At 35.0% G+C, this 24,171-nt stretch overlaps 4 protein-coding genes and 1 long non-coding RNA gene across 5 annotated transcripts; 3 read left to right on the top strand and 2 right to left on the bottom strand.

The window, feature by feature from the left end:
- The first annotated feature begins 3,689 nt into the window (after nt 1-3,689).
- LOC111470282 (PAN domain-containing protein At5g03700) lies at nt 3,690-5,482 on the top strand. The gene is made up of 2 exons (XM_023115839.1): nt 3,690-4,291; nt 4,376-5,482. The coding sequence occupies exons 1-2, from the start codon at nt 3,890-3,892 to the stop codon at nt 5,390-5,392; spliced, it is 1,419 nt and encodes a 472-aa protein (XP_022971607.1). The 5' UTR covers nt 3,690-3,889; the 3' UTR covers nt 5,393-5,482.
- An 856-nt stretch (nt 5,483-6,338) lies between these two features.
- LOC111470069 (WEB family protein At3g51720-like) lies at nt 6,339-8,037 on the top strand. The gene is made up of 2 exons (XM_023115543.1): nt 6,339-6,645; nt 6,763-8,037. Exons 1-2 carry the CDS (start codon nt 6,496-6,498, stop codon nt 7,822-7,824), a joined length of 1,212 nt encoding a protein of 403 aa, XP_022971311.1. The 5' UTR covers nt 6,339-6,495; the 3' UTR covers nt 7,825-8,037.
- Nucleotides 8,038-8,514: 477 nt separating this feature from the next.
- LOC111470068 lies at nt 8,515-13,527 on the bottom strand. Its single transcript, XM_023115542.1, has 3 exons — nt 11,483-13,527; nt 10,021-11,123; nt 8,515-9,221 (listed from the first exon to the last, which is right to left on the bottom strand). The coding sequence occupies exons 1-3, from the start codon at nt 12,971-12,973 to the stop codon at nt 9,062-9,064; spliced, it is 2,754 nt and encodes a 917-aa protein (XP_022971310.1). The 5' UTR covers nt 12,974-13,527; the 3' UTR covers nt 8,515-9,061.
- A 2,629-nt stretch (nt 13,528-16,156) lies between these two features.
- On the top strand, nt 16,157-22,728 carry LOC111470204. The gene is made up of 9 exons (XM_023115738.1): nt 16,157-16,369; nt 16,492-16,554; nt 16,652-16,707; nt 17,858-17,951; nt 18,089-18,149; nt 19,497-19,578; nt 20,335-20,390; nt 22,154-22,217; nt 22,303-22,728. The coding sequence occupies exons 1-9, from the start codon at nt 16,253-16,255 to the stop codon at nt 22,364-22,366; spliced, it is 657 nt and encodes a 218-aa protein (XP_022971506.1). The 5' UTR covers nt 16,157-16,252; the 3' UTR covers nt 22,367-22,728.
- Nucleotides 21,435-21,743, bottom strand: LOC111470206. Its single transcript, XR_002714993.1, has 2 exons — nt 21,595-21,743; nt 21,435-21,509 (listed from the first exon to the last, which is right to left on the bottom strand). It is a non-coding gene; the product is annotated as an uncharacterized LOC111470206 (long non-coding RNA).
- Nucleotides 22,729-24,171: the final 1,443 nt, after the last annotated feature.

Consider the following 24,171-nt stretch of genomic DNA (forward strand, 5'->3'; position numbering starts at 1 on the left):
GACATAGAATGAAGAAGAGGGGAGAAGGAAGGTTTATACCTTTATAGGAAGATGGAGGCTGAGAGGGGAAGATTAAAACAAAGGATGACGTGGCGGGCTATGATTGGTGAGTTAATGCCCATAATTACCTTTTTTTAAAAATATATTTCGAGGTAATTTTAGGCCTTTAGGATTTGTGGCTATGCATCTGCCCTACTCAATGCCCCAAGTTCATTCAACTTTCTGTGTTGGATTACTTCGAATCAGGACAGCGCCTTCTTTTTTTTCCTTTTTTTTAATTTAATGGCACTTCCTTAAATTTTTGTTAATTAAATGGAATTTTCTTAATTTTTTTTTTAATTAAATGGCCATTTGTGGCTGTTCCCATTTTCTTGTAAATGAAAATAGGCAAAGCATCTTAAAACAATTCAGGTTAATGTTAATTTGTAAGGACAGTTTTCACTCTTAGAAATCTGTCCATGAGCCATTTTTAAATCTTTTAATTTGGACGTTATAATTTATTAATGGAAAGAGGTTGTGTTAATCCTTTGTTTGTTTTGGATTAAGCAAAAACTGGGATTAAGTTGCTAATTTTAAGGGAAGATAAGTTCGGAAATTATCAAACCTTATTATAAAATGAAAGCAAAGGCAAATACTCCACGCCAAACTGTGTTTTTAAAAAAAATTAAAAAATGAATAAATAATACTCCATCTTGTCTGAGTTGGAAATCATCACTTAATTTACTATATCCAAAAGTGAAATTATAATTTTATTTTATTTTTTATTATAAATTTCCATAATTAAACCTTAATTAGGTCTAAATAAATTAGTTTAACCACCATTAAAAATACTAAAACACAAATCAAACAGATAAAACATAGAAGAGTATCTTTTGAACTAAGGTAGGTCAGAGAATTGGGTGGGGACGAAGGATATCATCTCCCTTCCCGACCCATTTATCTAACGGAGAGAAATCTCTTCTCACTCGCTCCCCCATTCTCCGTTTAAACAGAGAATATTTGCTCCATTCTAGATGAGTTCCCACGTGTTAAATGAACATCTCTAAATATAATATAATACCAATACATTAATTAAGCTTAATTTTTTAGTTTTTCTTAATGAAAGAGTAGAAATCCACATACGATCCTTCCTAATTAAGAGAGATCACCAAAGACTCGATTAACATGGCTATGCTTATGATAACAAGATAATATATTTTAAAATATTTTTAAAGTGATATAATATTGTGTATTTTAAAATTAAATCAATATAGATTTACTTTTATTTTTGTATTATAATATACATCAACTCATATCATTGGCTGTCATCGCCAATATAATTCATCCAACATTGTCAATTTCTTTAAAATTTTCGAATAATATAATTTGGAGATTGAAATAATTTTGAAATATGAAGAAAGAGAGAGAATGAATGTGGTTGAAATCATGGGCAGATGAAAGCTAGCCTTTCCGACTCTCTTTTTTCTGTCCTTTTTCTTTTCTTTATTTTATTTGTTAACTTTTTGTGTTCTTGTTCTAATTTAATTTAATTTAATTTAATGTAATGTAATATAATGGAAGCAGGGTTCGAGGGCTCCGAAGAAATGAGTCGATTCTCGATTAAGGGAAGACTTGTAATGTACTTTGTTAAAAGGGAGGATTGTTGAGAATTATTGAGAGTGAATCCTACCTTAGATTGTGAGTTTATAAGTGAGGAATACTATCTCAATTGCTATGAGGCTTATTGGGGAAGCTCAAATCAAAGACATGAGAATGAACAATATCATATTATTGTGGAGAATCGTGATTCTTAACAATTTTTTTTAAAAAAATTAAAAATCTTTTGAACTCGAGTTTAAACGTTTAAGGACTAAATTTGTTAGTTATCTTATTTATTATAATTTTTTAAATAATCATTTTAATTGAAAGACCCCACTTTTAATTAAACGACGCAGCAGGTGAAGTAAGAGATCATTATGAATGCAATTATAGAACAACTCACTGTCGGATTCCCAATCAACATCACTCTCAACTCAAATTCATTTTTTTATTATATGTTCTTTGGATTCATATATTATTAAATGGTTAGAAGTGGAGACAAAGTCTCTTATTGGAATAAACAAGAAGTGAATATTTTGGGCCCAAATTAAGACTCATTGGCCCATTTATTAAAAATTGGGCCAGCCCAAAATAAGCAGAGCAGGCTAGATTTGAGCCCAGACTGTCGGTGTTGATAGTTGAAGCCCAGAATCAGCCCAATTAGGGAGCTGACGTGGAAGATCAGACGTCAGAGAAACGTGAGAATCAAGTCATCAAAGAGTGAGTCACACGTGGACCCGAAACGTGGCAGACAACTATAGCATCAAATTATGGGAGTGAAGGAAAGAGGCAGCCCACTACGAAGAAAGTCGCTGTCGAGTCAGCAAACTCCGGGCTCTTATTTTATGGTTTGGTCCCACGTGGATCCCTTTCTTAACCCACTCCCACTCTCTTTTCTCCCTCCTTTTGCGTTGGGAACCAATTTCCTTGGCCTTCAACTTCACATTATAATTGATAAATATAAAAATATTTGCAAATTTATATTTATTTTAAAATATCGTCAATGAATATCTATGTATTTAAATTTATTTTTAAACAATAAATAATATATTGTCTTATAAGTGGGAGTCTACATTATTAAATACCTTTAGGCATGCATGACATTCATATTATACTATGAAAAGGAAGAATAATGCTTGTGTTGTATGACATTGGCTCTGAATATATTTTTTTAATACATAATTTCTATTTTACTATATAATTTTTATTAAAAACGCTTTTACGATATAATTTTTTTAAATAAAATTTAATATTATAGAATAGTCTTCTACCTAAAAATTATTGAATATAGTCTCAAAACCTTATATACCACAACTAAAATATATATAAAAAAATTATTTATTATTATATATTTATTTATAAAAAAACAGACGATCCCATTTAGCTAAAGAGAAAAAATTCCTCCCCTCCCTTTATGTCCCATTTCGTAGCCAATCTTCACAAGGCTCGGCTTTGTGCGTTAAATGAACATTTCTAAATACTCAGTTTAACTACAACTAACGACGTTCATCTAACCTAGTGAATCAATCAACTCAAACTATAAGAGTTTAGTTGGATTACATTTTTATTTCGATTTGGGTTGGGTTGGGTTGAATTTTTTAAAATTAAAAATTTAATTTGGTTCGAAGTTAACTCAACGAGTAAGTCCGAATAAATAACATATAAAAAATGAAAAGAAAAATATATATATTTTCTCGATTGCCTTTTTAATAGAAAAGTGTAATAAACATTTTTTATAAACTATTAATTTATTTGTCAAGAATATATTATAATATATTCGCTAAAAACAATTTAATTTAGTATACAGTGCAAAATTAGGTTTTCCATTTCATTCTTTACCTAAAATTTCTAGAAACCATGAATAGAATTGTAGAAGTTTGAATAAATACAAATATTATCAAATTAAAAGCATAGGTTATAGATTATGATGCAAATTTAACTCCAAAAAAATGAAATAAAAAATAAATTAAAAAAAAAAGATGTGTCACATGGACAGGCTGTAGGGAAAGATGGCTTTAATTACGGCTGGAATTTACTTTAACAATTATGGATAAAAAATAATTAATAATAGTTTGGTGCAATTAATGAATCCACTAACATTTCAACATTACAATAGCAGCCCAAATGAAAGCTCTGACCCTTTTTTGGAGTGGGATGTGGAATCCTGTCGCCCTTCCCCACGCCACCATCTTCATGTTTCTCTTTTCTTTTCCTTTCTTTCACTCAAATTTTCCCGGAAAATTCTAATGATTCTTCTTCGAAATACCCATTTCCCAGAAATTTTTTTATTTTTTTTCCTGTAATTTCCTCTATGAAGGTAGCTTCTGCGGCTCAGATTTGTTTTGTTCTTCTTTTGTTGAATCTGGATCGTACGATTTGCAGAACCGATATCGTTCCTGGTCACGATGTTACTCTGGCAGTGCCGGCGGAGTACGGCGAAGGGTTTATCGGAAGGGCATTTTTAATTGAAACGGAGCATTTACCGCCGCCCAATTTCCGAGCAGCTTTAACAGTCGAAGCTACGCAGGGTAACTTTTCATGTTCGTTGCAGGTTTTTCTCGGAGAAGTTAAGGTTTGGAGCTCCGGTCACTTCTCCCGGTTTTTCACGGCGGAGAAATGCGTCCTTGAGCTCACTGACGACGGCGACTTGAGACTCAAAGGACCAACCGGTCATGTCGGGTGGCGGACGGGGACTGCCGGACAAGGTGTGGAGGTACATAGAACATTAAAACGATGTCGTTTTGTAATCAAACCGTTGTTGAATTTGAATATGACTCTGTTTGTTCAATCGATGCAGAAACTGAGAATTTTGAGGAGTGGAAATTTGGCGTTGGTGGATGCATTGGACGGCGTTAAATGGCAAAGCTTCAATTTCCCAACGGACGTTCTTCTTTTAGGGCAGAGTTTAAACGTCGCCACCCATTTAACATCCTTCCCACCAAATTCAACCTCTTTTTACTCATTCGAAATCCAAGCTCAAAAACTTGCTCTGTTTCTCAACTCAGCCAAATCCAAATATTCTTATTGGGAATTCAAGCCTCCCAAGAACATGAACCTCTCATTCATAACGCTCAATACCGACGGCTTGGATATCTTCAACGATCAAGCCATGAAAATTGCAGCAATCCCATCAGGAACGGCTCAGCCATTGAGATTTGTAGCGTTAGGGAACAAAAGTGGTAATCTTGGGCTTTATTATTACTCCCCACAAAAGGGTATTTTCGAAGCTTCAAATCGAGCATTAAAAACCACTTGTGATCTTCCTCTTGCTTGTAAACCATACGGGATTTGTACGTTTTCTAATTCCTGTTCTTGCATTACATTTCAAGTGGAGAATGAGGGGGATAGTTCGAAGTGTAGCGACGAAATTAGTGGGAAATTTTGTGGGGGAATTGAAGGGGAGATGGTTGAATTAGAGGGAATAAGTAGTATTTTACGTGATGCTCCTAATAGAGTGAATTTAAGTAAACGGGAATGTGGGAATTGGTGTTTGGAGGATTGTAAATGTGCGGCGGCTTTGCATTATTCCGGCGGTGGCGATGGCGGCGTTGGCGGCGGAGAGGAGTGCTATTTGTATAGATTGGTGATGGGGGTTAAGGAGATTGAGAAGGGGATGGGGTTCAGCTATATGGTTAAGGTTCCAAAAGGGACGGCGTTGGAGCGGCGGAAGTCGGGGTTGAAGAAATGGGTTCTTGCGGTGGTGGGCGTGGTTGATGGGTTGGTTATTGTCGCTGTTTGTGGAGGCCTTGGCTATTACTTCATCAAGCGGAGGAGGAAGAATTTGATACTTAGAGATACCACCAATAATTCTTGAATTGGAGAGTTTCATTTGTTCATTTTCTCTCGGATTTTTTTTTTTTTTATTATAAAGAGACAAAATTGTTGGGTTTTTTTTTTTTTTTTTTTTTTTTTTTTTTTTTGAGTTTATATACCATTTAATCCACACGAGATTCCTTTTTCTTTTTACTTTTTGTTTTTAAATTTTAAATTTCCTTTTATTTTTCCTAAATTTTGATCCAAGTTTGCTTAGATGTGAATGTAGACCTAAGTAAAGCTTTTACAATAATGGGCCGAAGCTTGTATGTGGCCCACGATGGGAAGCACTTAGTTTGCTGAGATGTGAATGTGGGCCTACGTAAAGTTTTGTTACTTTAATGGGCCGGCCTGTTTCACTAGGGCTTTTTATAGAGTATACTAATTCAACTTTCAAGGCTATTTAATTTTTTTTTTAAAGTTAATTAATTTAAGGTAAAGTATAATTTCCTAAAAGGTAGAGGTTAAATTTGTATTGCTTGTAGTCATATAACCCTGCTTTCTTCAATTATTCAAATTATTTTCAAATGTATTTTTCTTACTCACATTTTCTAAATCATTTTTCGTAATGTGACTCGAAGTCTGAATATACACTAACATTATTCTTGATGTTTGAATTTTTCACGACTGAGTTGTTCGTTTTGTTAGAATAAGTGTCGTATAATCACTGTTTCGTTATCGCAAAGGTGCGATTGTGATCGAGTATAGTATTTGAATTTAAGGTGTAAAGTATAATTTCTCTCAAATTTGTAATTTTATAAAAAAAAAAAAATTAAATTATAAGGAATGATTTTTTTATAAGCTTCTTGTACGATGTAAAATGCTTCAAACGGTCAACAGGAAGGGGGGAAAAAGAAAGTGTTTGAAAGCCGTTGGCATATATGTTGCCGTTGAAGACGTGGGCCCCACAGGCTTCAAACATTCAATTCTTTTTACTTTAAACTTCTTTCTCCTCCTTAAAACCCTGCAGTTTTCTGGGAAGCTTCAAGTCTTGGTAATTTTTTTACTCCACAAACTACCGGAAAACGTCGAACCACATAGCCAACAACCTTTCTTGTCGAGTTTCAACTACTTGACGCTGTCGTTTTAGCTGCGGAAAGCTCCATGGATGAATCGCAAGTAGTTTATGGGGCAAAATCTGATGTGAGAGCTGAAATCGACATGTCGGCTCCTTTCGAATCGGTTAAGGAAGCTGTCTGTCGTTTTGGTGGAGTTGGCTACTGGAAACCTTCTAATAAGCCCTTCGAAAACGAGGTGAGTATTGGGTAAATACACACAAACCTTAACTCCTGATCCTTTTTTTTTTTTTTTTTTTTTTTTTTTTTTTTAAATTTNTTTTTTTTTTTTAATTTTTAAATTTTTTTGGATCAGCAACATGAAGTGGAAGAGATCACCATTGAAAAGCTGGAGGAGCAGGCAACTCAGCTGGAAAATGATCTGATTTTGAAGAAGAAGGAAACTCTGGATCTTCTAGAAGAACTGGAATCGACAAGAACATTTGTTGAGGATTTGAAAATGGAGATCCGGAAGGAGATATCTGAAGAAGATAAGGAAAACATTGGGTATCCGAAGGAGGGTAAAAGCGTCAAATTTGTGGAAGATTTCAAGCAGGCAGAGAGGGATCTTAGCAGAACCTCAAAAGGGATCTACAAAATTCGAGCTTCAATGGAGATATTCAACAAGAAATTAGAGAGAATCCGGGAGAGATTGAAGCAGAATTCTTTGAAAATGTCATCCGTTGAGGAGAGATTGAGTCAAACGAGGCAGAGGCTGCAAGCTTCGAAGGATTCCAACATGGATGAAGAAGATGGTAATGAAATTCTGAAGGAGCTGCAGATTTTGAATTCTGAAGCTGAGGAGTTTAGGAAAATGGGGGAAACAGCGAAGGCTGAGATTTTGAGAACAGTATCGAAGATTGAAAGAAGAACGGCTAAGATAAGAACGGCTGAATCAAAAGGGAAAATCTTGAAACAGGTGAAAGAAGCGACGGAGGAAATCAAGAGCACGAAATTTGCACTGGAAGAGGTTTTGAACAGCATGGAGGCTGCGAAGAGGGAAGAAGCGGCGGAGAAATGGGGGTGGGAGTACGGTAAGAACATGGAGTATCGTAGACAAAAGCTGGTTGGACATGAAGCCGCCGCCCCTCCTTCAATAGGACAGATACTGAGCAGGAAGCTGTTTCTGCAGGAAGAGTTGATGCCGTCGGGGACGGTGGCGGAGAAAGGATTCTTGAAGGGGAAGGTGTCGTTGGCACAGATGCTCGGCAAACAGAGTCGGGATATGTCGAACTGTGTGAAGGTCGAATGGCGGGGAAGTGATCGGAATCAATCGAGCAGGAAGCGGAAGAAATCGGGAATGGCTGGTCGGTTGCCGTTCTTGGGAAAGCAGAACGATAATCAAAAGAGGAAGAAGCCCACCCCTATCCTCAAATGATGTTGAGTAGCAGTTGATGATGTGAATAAGTGTATATTTAAGACTGATTCTTTTACCGACTCCACTTGTGTGAACCTTCAATTTCTGCTTAGGATTATTTATGCATTTAGGATTGATTATTGTAGGGTTCGTTTCTCCAAATTATTTTGTTTTATGAAAGACTACGGTGATGTTTGTTGGTAAGAGATGAAAAAGAGAGTTTTTGTCCCGTTATCCCCGGCAATTGCTCTTTCGAGGGTTAAACGAGAGGATCAATGTCCGCCCTTTCCCAATCCGAACCAATGGAATAGTCCTCTTCCGGGTCGGAAGGCTTTCCTTCAATAAGTGCACCTGTTTAACTAAATTCTTGAAGATATCGAATCAGAAGCACCAGCCACCACTAGAGAAAGATCAATCTTAGCTAAAGTCGAATCTGAAGATGCATCTACAGACGCCTACACACAACAAACACTCCAAACAAATTTTCAGACTCAATCTTATTAATCTGATGATAAGTTAATCAATCATACCGTTGAATTAACCAGAATTTTCGAGTGGCCAAAAGCCACCGAGTCGAATTTATTCGTCTTCCAATCAATCAACTTTTGTATTTGAAATTCGACAGAGGGTACATTGAAAGGTAATCAAATAGTATCAGAGCACAGGAATCAAAAGCTTCATAAGGGGAAATGAATGATAAAATCCCATCTACAAAGCAACTGAAAACTACATTAAAAACAAAAAGTATACAGGTGAGGAGTTTTTGGATTCAGATGGTAGGTTCCATGCTCAGAAAAGAAAAGCGAGCGTATATATAACAGAGGTCGAGCCATCGATTCGATGACCAAATGAGATATATTACACAAATCTTTGAGATGGCATCCAGTAATTAGTGAAGGCATGAAGAAAGCAACGGAATATAGCTCCAATGAACAAATTTTTTTCTTCCTCAAAAAGGGGGGATGGGGGCTCCTCCTCTCTAGCTAGTGTTATAGAAACTTTAAAATATGTTGATGAATATATATGGATGATGACCCCTAGCAGTAGTTACCTGATGCACAAACAAAAGCATGTTACGAGTACTCCTATCCGTGCTACTCTAAGTAAACATCGATCTCCCTAACAAGAGGAGAGGATGACGACGACGACCATGACAGACATTGGATTTCCAGTATTCTTCTAAACTCTCCCTATCTCAACAAACAGACTATTTGCCTGTGGAGAACAGGAGTCGTGTTTTTTTTTTTTTTTTTTTTTTTTAAGAAGTCCCTTTTTTTATAGTGTTAGTGTCCGTTTTCATATCAAAAGACCACAGTGACTGTACATCTGGTGCCGGAAATAGACCCCCAACAGGCGGCGGCTTCACAACAGATGGCTTTCCAGCACCAATCCCTGCTGCGCCTTGTGCATCCCATTCACTGCCACAAGATACTTCACCATCAGTAAACAAGATTAAGAAAATTGTCCTTTTCCCTATTGTGTAGAATCATTCTTAGGAATATTCGTCAAGCTAAATTCATATTCGTCAATCTAAATTCATATTTGTCTAACTTGAGCATAGTTTAACAAGTTAAAACATGTCTTAAACCTAGAATTTCTCAACGGTTAGTTTGAACCCTCCTCTCTATGTTGTTGAACAAAAACAAACAAACGAACTAAAATCATAGAGCTACGTATCCACAAGAACCATCACTCATACAACGAGCTCATATGGTTTTTTTTTTTCTTTTGCACCCATCACCATTTGATGATTTTTGCACTATTACCACCAATCAAATCTCGACAGACACGAGAAATTGTTTACTACATTTTCCGTTTTAGTACTACTCCCTAGAATAAATTCGAGAATTATATGATTTACATGAAAAGAAACCAGTAGGATTTATCCTTAATTAAATCACATATCTCCACAACGAGAACATTCCTAAAGGAAGAATATGTTGAAATGCAAGCACGAACTTAAAACGCCAGTGATTAATATTAAAAAAGCAATCATACAGAACTTTTCAAGCTCTCTTAGTTGATATTACTTTTAGATTCTAAGCTGTTCAGATCAACAAGGTAAAACAAATTATGGTGAAATTAAAATGAAGGCATGTTTATATGCAAGCCCAGCACAAATATTTTATAGGCCGTGTGTAAATTATACAATTAAGACAACCAATCACAAAAGAGTAACAAAATTATAATTCAGACGACATAAATCGAAGGACTTACTTTGGCCAACAGCTAGTTGCAGGCAGATCGAATGGATGACCAGTGGAAGATCTGATGCTGGGGCTACCATATATCATTTCATTTGGAACAGATTCATCCTGAGGCATAACAGGGAAGTTGTTTTCACTTCTAGACAATGGCAGATAGAAAGGATTCTTTAACCACGGATCGTGATCACAGCCCATAACCGGGTTAAACGTCCCAACACTTTGGCCATTATCAAGAAACACATTCTGAGAAGAAAGTGTGCCAGGCAAAACATGATCTTCTTTAATGAATGCTGGTGGCACAGTTTTCTGAGGGGGCTGGAAAAATTCTTCCTTATTTAGTCTATTAGATTCAGCAGGAAGAATCCAGCTCGCTGAGCCACCTACTAAGCCTAAACCGTCCTGACCAAAGGGTGAACTATTCCACATCTGCCATGTTCCCTTATCATTTCCATTCATAGCATCCTTGCAAGGACTTATCAGATCGAAGGCTACGGGGGTGCTCGGGAAATGATTAGAACAATTATGCTTTTCCCGTGATAAAGGCGACTCAATTGGAGATGGTTTGTTAATTTCAGAAGAAGCGGTCTTTAGAGTCCGTGGTCTTTCCATTCCGATTTCTGATACAAAGCCAGTTCCTACATCCATCCGAAAATCATCAAGCGACTCGGATACTGGACCCAACAAGGACACTACATCAGGTATGTAACAAGGATCTTCAAAAAGCTCTGGTTCTTCAGGCATGCATTCATGGGACCCTTCAGCAACATGAGGAAATTGAGGTTCAATTACAGGTGAAAAACCTAAACTACTACTTATAGGACCCTTAGGATATGTAGGAACGGTAAACGGTGAAGGCAGACCAAAATTAATAGGATTATCATATGATTGTGTCGATGATGATTGCCCAGATAACTTCGATCCAGAAACTTGCCCAGGTAACTGTGGGCCTATAACTTGACCCGAAAGTTGTGGATTGCTAATGTCTGGCGAGGCCTTCACTACTGGCCTACTTATAACATTGGCACTAGTGGCTGAAGGAACAGATGGCGAACGGGTAAATAACTGTTGCCAAGATTTTTTAGGTGCTACAGCCGCTCGTGATTCGGTGAATACCTGCAGTGAGCATGAGAACTTCACGTTGTCACTCTTCATTTCGATATATCAATAAAAAAGAAGAAAAACTATGGCATCCAGATGTTGAATATTTTCCCAACTCCGCCGTGTAGAAAAAGCTTAGGAGGAAAAATGGAAAGCCTTCTGTTTAATATAGAAGCATAAAGTCCATAATGACAATTCAAAAAGTACAGAATTTAAACCAAAAAACATCAGTAAGCTTCGTATTAAACATTCTTGAAGAACTGTATGCATTTAAAGAGTCATAAGTCATTCATTTATGCGATATGGTAAACAGTGTTTCTGTGTGTGCACACGCACATGTTGGGTTGGGGCAAGGAGACAGCAATATAACTTACTGGATGGTTGATGTTCTTATCATCTCCATTCAAAGCAGATTTCCCAATCACACGCTCAGATGGCGTATCTCTTGTAGAAACAGGCGTATTTACATGGTCGACAGAACCGTTAGGCTTGTCTTTAGCAACAGAAGCCGGGGCATTATAAACCTTTCCAAACAAACTACCACCACCAAATGCTTTAGAAGAAGACAAAAAGGTACCCCGCATACGATCAAGATACCTAGAACCAGCATAGCCTCGACCAAAATTATTTCCAGATACATTCTTTACAGTATGACACATAATGCCGTGGCCTTTAGCACTCTCTGGCCCAAGTTTCTGACTCTCACGACGATCAATATCACTCTTTTTATTCAAATCTCGCTTACATTCGCTTTCTTTACCAATTTTCTTCTCCAACTCTTCCACATCCGAATTACTCTTACTTGAATTCCTGTCCTTCTCTTTTCTCCTCTCCTGCCGTTTCTTTTCAGCCTCCTTTTTCCCATCCTTCTCTCGGTAAAGTTGTGATGTTCTATCACGATCCTTTTCAACACCCTTTATCTCGTCCCTCAACTTCCTCCGTTCCTCCACCAATCTAGCAACCTCCTCCCTTTGTTTCCTCTCTTCCTCCTCTAATAATTCTCTCTCTAATCTAGCCTGTCTTTTCTCTTCAGCTTTTCTGCGGGCTTTTTCAACTCGACTCTCCGGGAAGCTACCCCCGTTCTCACCCATCTTAGCCAATAGCCCCCTATGCTCAGAATCAGATAAATTGTCGTCTCCTGATGAACTTATCCTAAACATTTTTCTCGAAAGCCATCTAATGCTCAAGAAAAAAGACGTAAAAAGCCTACAGCAGAAAATCACAATACCTGAATAAGACTTTTCTGCCAAACAATGTTCATCTCCTCCGCAAAGACCACCCCCGTTCCTCCTCCAATAACCAGAATTGCCTGCAACAGACTTCCCAACCCAACTGCCACTCTCCAACCAATCTTGACCAGACATCCACCCATTATCCGGCCATACCCTCTGGTTCAACAATTTCCCACTCTTTCCAACAAGCTCCTTAATAATCCCAGAATTTGAGAACCCCGGTGGTATAGGCAAGTCTAGAACTGGTCTTTTAGAAATATGACCACAGCAGGAGCACATGAACCGACCACCAGCAGGATTTTGATCCTTGTATGGAGTCAAGCAGTTTCGACACCGTTTAGTCGCCGTTTTCTTTAGCTTCTGCAACTCAATTGCTTCAAATCTCTTTCGCTCCCTAAGCCGTGCGTTTCTGCGCACACGCCACGCTGACAGTTGAGGCATTAAAATCTCATACCAAAAGAGGGTAACCAAAAGCACAAAAACACAAGCAAGCCTGGGTGATGTAATCTCAAATCTAAATGCAGGCGGCAAAAGCTGAGAGAGCGCCCACAGTCCTATCAGCGGAATAACTAACCAAGGAAGCATCGTAGCAACCCGGCGAGACCACTTCTGAATCACGCACAGTATACACATTATCCCCAAAACCCACACCGCCTAAGCTCCACGTCAAGAATCCAACACAACTAACCCCAAAACCACGTACAATCCTCGATCTTCACCTCCACCAATCCCCAACCGAAAACCTGAACCCTAATTCCCCTTTCCAATCCAAATAGCAATAAAGAAATTTCAATAAAGTTGAAGAACCCTAGGAGCTAAAAGAAAATCTTGAAACCTGGCATACACAAATACTAATCCTCCATAAATGCCTCCATAATCGTACATCAGAAGAAGCAGTGGAATCGATAAGTTCAACTATTCAGGTATCCAAAGGCATGGAGTCGGTGGAAGCTGAGGGATTGCAAAGACTAGCAGATGCGGAAGCCATATGAGCACAAGATTATATAAAAATGAGAGCCCGATTACATAAAGATTCAAAACCAGAAATCTTCCAGTGGAGAAGATGATATGATCCGGTGAGTCCAACGAGCGTCGGTGCCGTCGTCAAGTTCGTCCGTCCCAGCGAAGAAACTCTGATAAGACAGAGATAGATAAGAGTACGAGAAAGAAGGAGAATAAAATGACGGATTTTTTTTTAAATGACGTGGGGGTAAAGAAGCAATAATCCCCTGTTATATCCCCGGTTCACTTCCAAAAATTTATTATTATTTTTTATTTATTTATTTTATTTTTTAAAAATATACAGTTTATTGATGAGACTAAAACTGCTTCTATACCCTCATTTTTCATTCTATGCCAACAAAATTTTAATTTTTCATAAGCTGAAAGGGACATAAACGCCCTTGAAGTAATCAACTGCATAAAAGGGGCAAACACGTCTTTTCACATTGAAAGGCCTCCATTTTTGTTTTGGAATTTCAAACCTCACTGGACCTAATAATTTTTTTTATTTATTTATTTTTTTAAAAAACGTCTCTCTTTCTCTCTCTATATATTAATATTATATTAACCCTTCTCGTTAATTATGAAATTATTTTCTTAAATTTACTTAATTGGTAAGTAAATAATTTACATGCGAATTTTCAAAAAGTGTGTGTCTTAATTATATAATTATGTTAAATAGTGTAGTAAGAAGTAGTAATTATATATTCATGATCCATTCAAAACATTATTGATATATTTTTTGTCTTCAAAGTTTTGACAATTTATTCTCGTTTCTTTCCCTTTTTTAAGCTGTAATTAAGAAAATTGGTCATTGCAGGCTACTTGGGCCGAAGAAGAGGCCCAATTCGTAAGAGTTTCAGACATAACATGCCGGCCCACTAAGCCCATAACGGACCATGAAATTTGGTCTCTAAATTAAAAATAAAATGAAATTTAGCGTTAGATTTAGATATTCATAAATAGTCTATTTATAAAATTTTATCATATCATAATAGTGAAATTTTAATGTCTAAAATTATAAATTTTATTAAACCAATTCATATAATTACATCAGATACAGTTACATATTTAATAATTGTCTGCGATTCAGACCACGCAAATTGGAACTAAGAGTTCAATTTTGTCGAAAATTACACGGTCTTATTTTTAATTTTTATACTAATATTAAAAGTATGGTAGTGTTAAGTTGGGTTGTAAATCTTATTTTAACTGGTCCGATTAACCCAATAAAAAATTCATGAACCAAATCAAATTTTCGATTTTCACAAAATTTAACCAAACTCAAAAGGTAATATATATATATATATATATATAACTCAACCCAACCTTTGGATTGGGTTAGATAGTATGGTTGTTAATGTTATATATATATATATATATAACTCAACCCAACCTTTGGATTGGGTTAGATAGTATGGTTGTTAATGTTCCCGAATTATGTAAACACCTCAAATAATATGGATTATTTACTCTTTAAAACGACTTTAGCAACTCAAAATGGATAGACCACGAACATAGACCTATTAAAAAAATAAAACTACCATTTAACTCTGTACTAATAAAAGCTTTTTTTCAATGATATTTACAAATATATGCAATAAACGATTAATCAAGAAATAAATAACATTATCAAAATTATCAACTATATAATAAAAATTTATTCGTGCGGCATAAATAATTATATTATCATCCGATATAATATATTTTAGGCTAATTGAAAAAAGTTATCTCAAATAGAATAATACTACCTTTAAAAATAATTACTTGAATGAAAATTTGGAGTAATTTAATTTTTTCATAAATATCTAAATCATTTTTGTAGTTTTTTATTTCTAAAACATCTAAATTATTTTATAGGAAAGGTTACTTAAATCTTTTCATCTAGATTAATATTCCTTCAATTATTACAATGTCGTCTTTCTCCTCTGTTTATTATCATTATTATTATTTTATTATTGGCGTCAAAAAGAAGATATCCTTTGATGCTAAAAGTTGTGAAGATCTCTGTATGTACCACAGCTCGGACATTCGGCTCGCCTATGTCTCACCTTGGTCGACTTGTGTTAGGTCTTCCACGATTGATATGAGATAATTTCTCTAGCCTTGATTGATTTACACTAATCTACTTAAATTTACAAGATCAGTATTTGTTTTTAGGGTAAGACTCATATTTTCCTCTCCAATCGATGTGGGACCTTACAATCTACCTTTTGGGGTCTAGGGTCTCTGTTGACACACCACTTTGTTCCACCCCCTTCGGTGGTTCAGTCTCCTTGATAGCACATCGCAAATCTGGCAATGATACAACTGTACCAGTCCAAACACACCGTTAGTCTTCTTTGGACTTTTCCTTTCGGATTTCTCCCTAAAGATTTTTAAAATGCATTTACTAGAGAAAGGTTTCCACACTCTAATAAAAATTGTTTTGTTATTCTTCCCAATCGATGTGGGATCTCACAATTGGGTCCTTTCAATGGGCGAGCTTCTAGTCTTAGAAGTTGAACCACGATAACGTTGAAGGGATAATTTAACAAAAAAAAAATATTAAGGCCGAACAAATTTTTTTTATTATTAATATTTATTAACACATAATATTTAGCATTACAATGCTATAATAAATTGAAGATTAGTTTACTAAAATTTTACTATGGTCAAAATCTATTTTCTCATATTTTAAATTACTAAAAAGTAAAAGATTTAATTATTTAAAAATCATTTTTAAATATGCTTTTAAAAATATGGGCCGAAACTAAAACCTAACTGACAATAAAGTGCCGGCCTGTGAACTAGTTCTGGGCCTCTGGGACGGAGTCGCAAGGATCCACCGCCAATCCAAAAGCGGGAGAAGAGGCAAGCGATTCTATAGAGCTGAGGTTCTTCGAACAATTAGGCAAATCACCGTCGACGATGGGAGAACCTCCATTTCTGTTGCTCCTAGTTTCGCTATTCTCGCTGATTCCGACTTTTCTGGCTTACAGGCCTGGAGACATCGTTCCGATGAGTAAGATGGGGCAGTATCACTCGGTTCGTTTTCCTGTTCTCGTCTATCGCACACAAGTCTTCATGGATGCTTGTTCATATCTTCTCGTTTCCGATCAATTGTTCGTCTCTTTTACAGACGTATTTTTTTTTTTTTTATATTTCAGTCGAGAACAGTTTGGCACGATATGATCGGTCGACATTGTCCAATTTTCGGCGTCAATCGCGAGGTATTCATCAATTGAGTTGTATGTGTTGACATTCTCTTCAACTTTTCCTTTCCATTTTCTGTCATGATTTAAGCAACTGATCCATTTCAATCTTTAGGTTTTGGTTCCTATACCGAAGCCGGTCGGCTACACAGGAGCTGATCCATATAAAATGTAAGAATCTTGTACTCAAGATTGTTCTCTAATTTCTTTTAGTTCACGTCAAGTTCTAGGAGTGCTGAATTATTTTAAACTGGAACGGACGGTTTAATTGTACATTAACTGAATAATAAGTGATTATATATATCTGAATCTGATAGCCTGCATTTGCTAATCAAGACTCTCTCGTTTCGAAGCATGTGTCATGCGTTGAAGTTCTTACAATAATGATGCAAATGGATTCTTCTAGAGTGAGAAGAATAGTATGGTCGGTTCAATAAATTTACTCGCTAGCAACCTGCAGAGGATATTCTTATTCTACTTTTGTCTAGTTTCGATGATTTGGTACCATATCTCATCTAGTCTTATCGTTTATGCTGTGTGAAGAAAATTTGTTTCATCTCTTTTACTTAAAACTTATTTCTGAATAAAGGAAAAACAGTATAATAATTGACGTGACATAAAACTATTTGTAGTATGCAACAATCACTACTAGAACTTGAATTTCTCCTCACGTCATCTGTAGACAGCTTTGAAAATCAGTAGAAGGTTGCAATGTTTCCTAGTGCCTGCTATCTATCTTCGAGTTTGTATTGTTTTTTTACAAGTTTTTGATTCTCTGTTGCATCGCACCTACAATGTGGAAATGGAGAAATGAGAGTGTAGGTGACGTCTAGGGATTATGCTTAGAAGAATAACCTTAAGATTTTTTCATGCAATTAATCTCCTCATTTTACCTTTATTTTTATTTCTAATTATAACTACGGGAATAGACTGTCATGATACATTATTATTTCATCAACTGGTTTTTCACTACCATGAGTTGGCTTAGTTGTTAAAAATGCAATTTACATTTTAGATGTTCGTCAAGGTTATAGTTTTAAATTTGTGTGATGACCGCTATGATACATAGCAAGTTGTCATCAAAATGTGTGACGAATACTAAATTGTTACTATTTCCATAGATTTTACGATAACAAATAATAATGGACATAAAGACCATCTTATGGGATTACTTGAGCACATTTGAAGTTATAGTTGATCTATATTCTTCCCATTATTAATATATTGTGTTTGCTTTTCTATTTGCCACAATGTTCCATCCTGTTTATGAATTATTACACTTTTTGAGTTATCTGGTTGCATACATCTTCTTTGAATGTAGATCCTTTCAAGTTGGAAAAGAAAAGTTTCTTGTCCCATGGCTTCTTGTGATCAATCGCAAAAGTGCACAAGTTCCAATGATTGATGTCCACTTGGTATGGTATTTATTATAGATAGATTAGATATCTGTTTATTTTCACAGTTCATAGGGTGGCAATCTAGTCTTTCACTGCTGAGCTGAGTTTCTGAGTACTTACATCTGACAACCATTGTCAATTTATTTGTGCTGCAGAGGTACTCTGGAAGTGATCTTCATGGTGTGACTGCCAAAGTAATGGATATGCCTCATATCTGTATGTCCCAACTCTGTTAATGATTTCCACACTCCTTCCTTAACGCATACATAGGAATATTGTTCTTTTTGCTAGGAAATATTTATATTCCCCAGTCTGATGATAGTAAACTCTATAAAAATCAATTGCACTTTATTGGCATATCTAAAACTGATATTGGAGAAGTTTATTTAAGCTAAGTGAAGAGTACGATTGACTACTCCGTACATATAAGTTGGAGACCTAACTTTTTTAGAATGCCTATTGGCACTCTAGTGCAGCACCAAGTGAAATATCGCCATCTTACATAAGTCTGTACATATATATAATATATGGCTCCTTTTGCTAAAATCACATTAACATCTGATCTAATAGAATCTGGGTTAATTGCTGAAACTTTTACTTTTAGCATGTTTGCTGACGAGCTACCTACGCAAGAGACAGTCTCACTATTTTTAAAGAGACCTATATGAGATAATCAAAAGTAGTTTGGTAGACCCCGTGTTATAGGAATGGGAGATAAGAGTGAAATTTCGCGTGAAGAATTGTGGGATTATGTCAGATCGTTTGTCTTTGTGGTGTTCTGTTATTTTTGTAATTATGATCCAAGTCAAATTTATGCCATGGCTCCCATGGCTCTTGGGGATTTCTCATCTCCTTCTTTTGCACATATTTTCTTCGATTAATGATCATGTCTAACCCAAAAGGTACTTATTTACATATAAATGATTTACCCTCACTGAATACTACTCTTATCTCACAACTTTCCCGCCCTTCAATTAGTTGCATCACTTGGTCACAAATGAGGGCATCATTCAATTTACCTGTACTACTACAACTATCCACAGGGCAATTCCCATTACTCTCTTCTGATATACATGAATATCCGAGTCCCTATCATAGTTCTCCATATCAAATGACAGTCATAGCTCTCCAGTATAATTGTCTGATATTCAATTTGTACAAAAGAAATCATTTCCAGTACATATCTGACAGCTGTTTCCTGCCATTATTCGTATCTCTTTAGTCTCGATGTAATGGGTGTATCCACTAGCTTCATCCTATAAATTGTTTCCAATGCATTTATATCATTGTTTGTCATTGCTTTTATCTGTTGATTGACGCCATGATAAGTCTTGCAGTATACATTAAGTTCAGATAACACGGTCAGTCTCGAGTGGCCGTTGTCTAATACCTGATAGGAGGACAAAAATATTATGAGTAGTGGGTTTCTGTGAATTTTTTAGAACTTGTTGAGAGTTCATATCATATTTGCTTTAACTTGTTAAATTCTTAACCGATTCATCTGTATTGCACCTTGTCTGAGTGAAGTTTTTCTTAGCGTTCTGACTACTTTCTTCTCAATAGATCTTGATTCGCATCCACATATTAGCCAACAATTCTGGGATCAACAGCATTGGCCAAAGCATATCCTTGTCCGTTATACATGGTAAGTCATCTGTATCTTATTTGATTGAAGCTTATTTTACAATTCTTATTCTTATGATAAACCAGTTTCTTCTTATTTTTATGATAACCAGTTTCTTCTTATTTTTATGATAAACCAGTTTCTCATGCTTATTTTGCAATTCTTTTCCTTACCACAGGTAGTATTTTTTTTCTAAGAGACAATTTCATTGATGATTGAAATTTACAAAAGAGATGTATAATCCATGGTATTTACAAAAGACCTTCTCAATTTGCAATGAGGGAGGTATAACTATAGGTAGTAAAAATATTAGACTTAGTTTACACCAAGATATAGCTTAGTAAACAACATTTTCGAATAGTTTTGTGTAGGTCTGTCTTTTCTGCAAATATTCTCTGATTTCTTTCTTACTACATAGTCAAGCGTATACTTTGCATATTTCGAAATCCAAACATGGCAATCCAATTTCTTAGTAAGATCACTATTTAAACAATAATATTAATGATGATGACATTGTAGTTTATGATTGATAGATAACACATCACAACGTAGTTTCGTCCATAGGATTTGATTTATGAGAGGACTCAACCGGGAAGCGAACAGTAGATTGTGCTTGGTACATTGATTGTGAAAGTATTAACAAAACAGTGGACAGAAAATGGAATGCAAAGAGAAATAAAAAAAATTGAGTAATATATATATACAAAATGGATATGATTGGGATTATTAAGCTTTTCTGCAACGTTCTGTTAACCCTATGTTCTTGGCGTGTTCCAGGGAGGAGCAATCGGAGATTGACGTGACTTCCGGATTATATGTTTTGTTCGGATCAGGTAAAAACACTTATTCTTTTATGATAACTGCTGCCGCGATATTTTCTTTTCAGAGTGAGGGATTTCTTCTGACGACCACTTTACTTCCTCTGCATCTTAATAATTCACATGCATAATCCATACAACATATATAAGCTCATTACTCACGTAGTTTTAAAATTTCAGCTTCATTTCTTTTTTCTTTTTTCTTTTTCAAAAATAAAAACTAAATATGTCCAATGTTTTTTGTTTTCGTTTTTCTAAAAGCAAAAACCAATAATTCTTTTATCACATATACTTTTTGGATTAAAAGGAAGTTTTGGTCCTAAATTGTTTTCGAAGAAACAATTGTCTCTAAACTTTATTTTTGTAATGATTTAGTCTTTGCACTGCCAAATTTTTAACAATTTAGTCTCTAAATCTTAGTATGTTGCAATTGGCCTCTCTTATTTAAATTGTGTAATGAAAAATATTGCCAAAAATTAACTTCTAATTTTAATGATGGTAGGGGACTTAATTTACAAATGTGAAGGTAATTTGTTAAAGTTCACATTAAATTGTTACAAGTTTGAAAGTGCATAGACTAAATGGTTATTTTTTCTAAGTTTAGAGACAAATATTCTTAATCTTGTTTTTTTTACCAGTGGTCATACTCTAATTTTATTTTGCATTCTAAAAATTGAATATAATTTTTAAATATTTTATTAGCTTATTTATTGAAAATTTTCATTATATTGATCTTTATAATTTATTAGATTGAAATACTGAAAAAAAAAATTAGAGGGAGGTGTGAGAGCAATGGAAGCGAGAAGATGTTAGATATTTGTGTCGGAAAATAAAAAACTGATTTTTTTGCTTTTTTTTAGAGCAATGTATAAAAGTTATAGATTATTAAGAAAGGTAATCTATATAGAAAGATAAGCTAGAGCGAGGGAGTTACTTCTGAGTAGAACTTTTTGAATGTCAATAGAAGGAAACTGGGATTTTGAAAAAACAAAAGCCTCAAGACTTTGTTTGAATACGTTTTTTTTTTCTTTTTTTCTTTTCGTTTCTATTTTAAAAAAAAAAAAAACAAAACCAAGCATATTCCATTCCTAACTTTAGGAATACAAAGACAATATGTTGGGTAATGTTTTCTTTCTGTTTTTGGTTTGCAACTTTATTTTTACCTTTTCATTTCTTAAAAATAATGTTTGATAATTTATTTAGTTCACTTTTTCCATACATTCTGGAAGTTTTAAATTTTTAGAAAATACCAAAGTTCTTAGGAACAAAATCCTGTTTCTCAACAAGCTACCCCTAGAAGCCACCTTTTAGAAGCAGATTTCTTTTCTAGTTAAATAAGTGATACATATCTTTCTATTGCTGATTGTAAATATATATACATTGTTTGTGTTTTTTAAATAGAAAATCGTGAACTAAAAAAAAAAAAAACAACGCAATGGAACCGGCCTATATGTGGGAAACCAAACTTTTCTAATAATGATGGTTAACCTACTCTATTATGGTAATGAAATATAATTTCTAAAAGAAAAAATCGTATAATGTTCAAACATTATCATTAAATTTATTTAAATGTTAGAAAGAAAATTTTAGAGGTAGGAGTTTGAGAAAAGTAGGACAGAGAGGTTGGAAGGAAAGAGAAAATTTAGAAATTGATATATTATAGAGAGAAGGGAAGGCTTTAGAGAAGAGATAGAGTTGGAAAGAAAGCAAATTTAGAGAGAGCAGTATAAGTTAGAAAAAGAATAGTTTTGAAGGGTGTGACATATGTGGTGCAACAGGTCTGATGCTGACTTTTATTCTGTCAATTTACATATTGCAATCATCGAAGGAGAAGTTAGCAAGGTATGAATAAAATTTTGGGATATGATAATAGGAACAAAGATTATTGGGGTTTAACTGGTTCCCTTTTTTGTTGATATTATTCCAGGTTTGTCAGAGAAACAGTAGTTGAAAGCAGCATTCCTGGCGTAGGAGTGGCAAAAGTTGAATAGACTCACTCCACAACTCTACAACTCACTCCGTCTTACTCCTTAGGGTTAGGCTCCATTACGTCCAGTTCAAGGAAGCTCAATTACAATCACTATCAGATTTCACATTTCTTTTGAACACAAAAATGTAACTCTTTATTTTATCTGTATGGTAAGGTGTATATGCAACTCGGAAGACAATTACAGAGACCCTTGTTTTCAATTTCTAGGTCGGGAGAGAATCTTCTTTTTTGTACATGAGACTAGACTAGTTGCGTAATTGCCTGCTATTGTAGGCTTCTATACTTTCTACTTTCGTCTCCATAACCGTCATCTCCCTTGGAAACTTCTAGAGAGTATTTTATATTATTCACAGTTCCCACTTTCTAATTCTTTGACTTCACATAGAAAGTTAATTTAGGCTTTTACTTATTTGTACTTTCTATTAATCGTCTAATTTGAAATCATTTTGATTTTGTAATTCAATATGTATAAATAAAACCTTTGTCCAAAACAGGCAAGTAAATAAACTAATATATGACATGTCTAGGTAAATTAAAAATTTTATTACGCCGTAAGGATCAACGTTTGGTTTCGTTTAATAATAGACCTAAAACATTTTTTTTTTATGTTTTTTTTAAAGAATTGTTGGCCAAATTCAGACTATTTGTTCAAATTTCAAAATAAACTTTGTAAATGTTTATTAAAATCAATTAGTAAAATAAATAAACACAAGTGGAAATATTATTTATAAGCTTGAATTTCAAAGATATAAAATCTTAATAATTCAAAAAATGGTTCAAATTTTTATGAAAAATGTATAGAATTTAATAAATAAATAAGTAAAAAAGTGGTAGATCCCAATAGAATATAAAAATGTGTAGACTTTCATGCTCCGATATAGAAAATTCTAACGTAATGACAAAAATATAATGTTAACTAAGGGTGGTAGTGCAGGCGGCTAGCAATATAGAACTATATTTCCAGTCGTGGCCACAATAATGGTTTCCCAGAAGCCAATAGTTAGTACTAATGGTTAAATAAATATGTGGGCTACCTAATTTTGAGTTTGTAAAGAGATTGTGTTCAATATTTAGTTTGAATTTGGTGGAAATATAATAATGAGGTAAGAACATCGTGAAGTGAAGTATGCGTGTGCGGTGTGCTGGTGGTCATATGTTATGTTAATGCATAAAACTTAAACAAAAAAATGGTATTAAATGATGAAATATAATATATAAGTATACACACATACCTGGAAGGAATATGGAGAACTGAGATTGTCAGGAAGCGTCTTTCCGCACAAGAGAATGGGCAGTTGGTTGGTGGGTAGTTGTTGCTTCCGTCTACACATTCGACCAAAAGATCCTTTAACAAACTAAACAACTACTTCCTTCCTTCCCTCGACATATTAGAATGTGGCATTCACGTTTTACCATACTGATAAAAGTTCAACCTCTATTCCAAATATTAGTAAATAATATTCCCAAACTAATTCCAAAAATAGGCATAACATTCGAATCTTACTATCTTTGGTTTCATTCCATTCCCATTCGTGGTCTCATACCAGTGAGAATATCGCTCCCCAACACCCTGAAAAATGAAATTATGAGGCCATAATCACAATTCCATACCCATTCGGAATTCATATATAATAAGAAGCAACATGAAATTATGTGAGGTGGAGTATATACACTATACGCCTCACCACATTAATCCGTTTGAATTAATCACTTCTATTATTTGGAGATTTTGCTCAATACGATTTCTAAGCATACTTATACCACATCAATCATGGTAAAAAATGTTGAGCATTCGATCTGTCGGGA

This window comes from Cucurbita maxima, unplaced genomic scaffold, assembly GCF_002738345.1.
Source record: "Cucurbita maxima cultivar Rimu unplaced genomic scaffold, Cmax_1.0 Cma_Scf00043, whole genome shotgun sequence".
Lineage (NCBI taxonomy): Eukaryota > Viridiplantae > Streptophyta > Magnoliopsida > Cucurbitales > Cucurbitaceae > Cucurbita > Cucurbita maxima.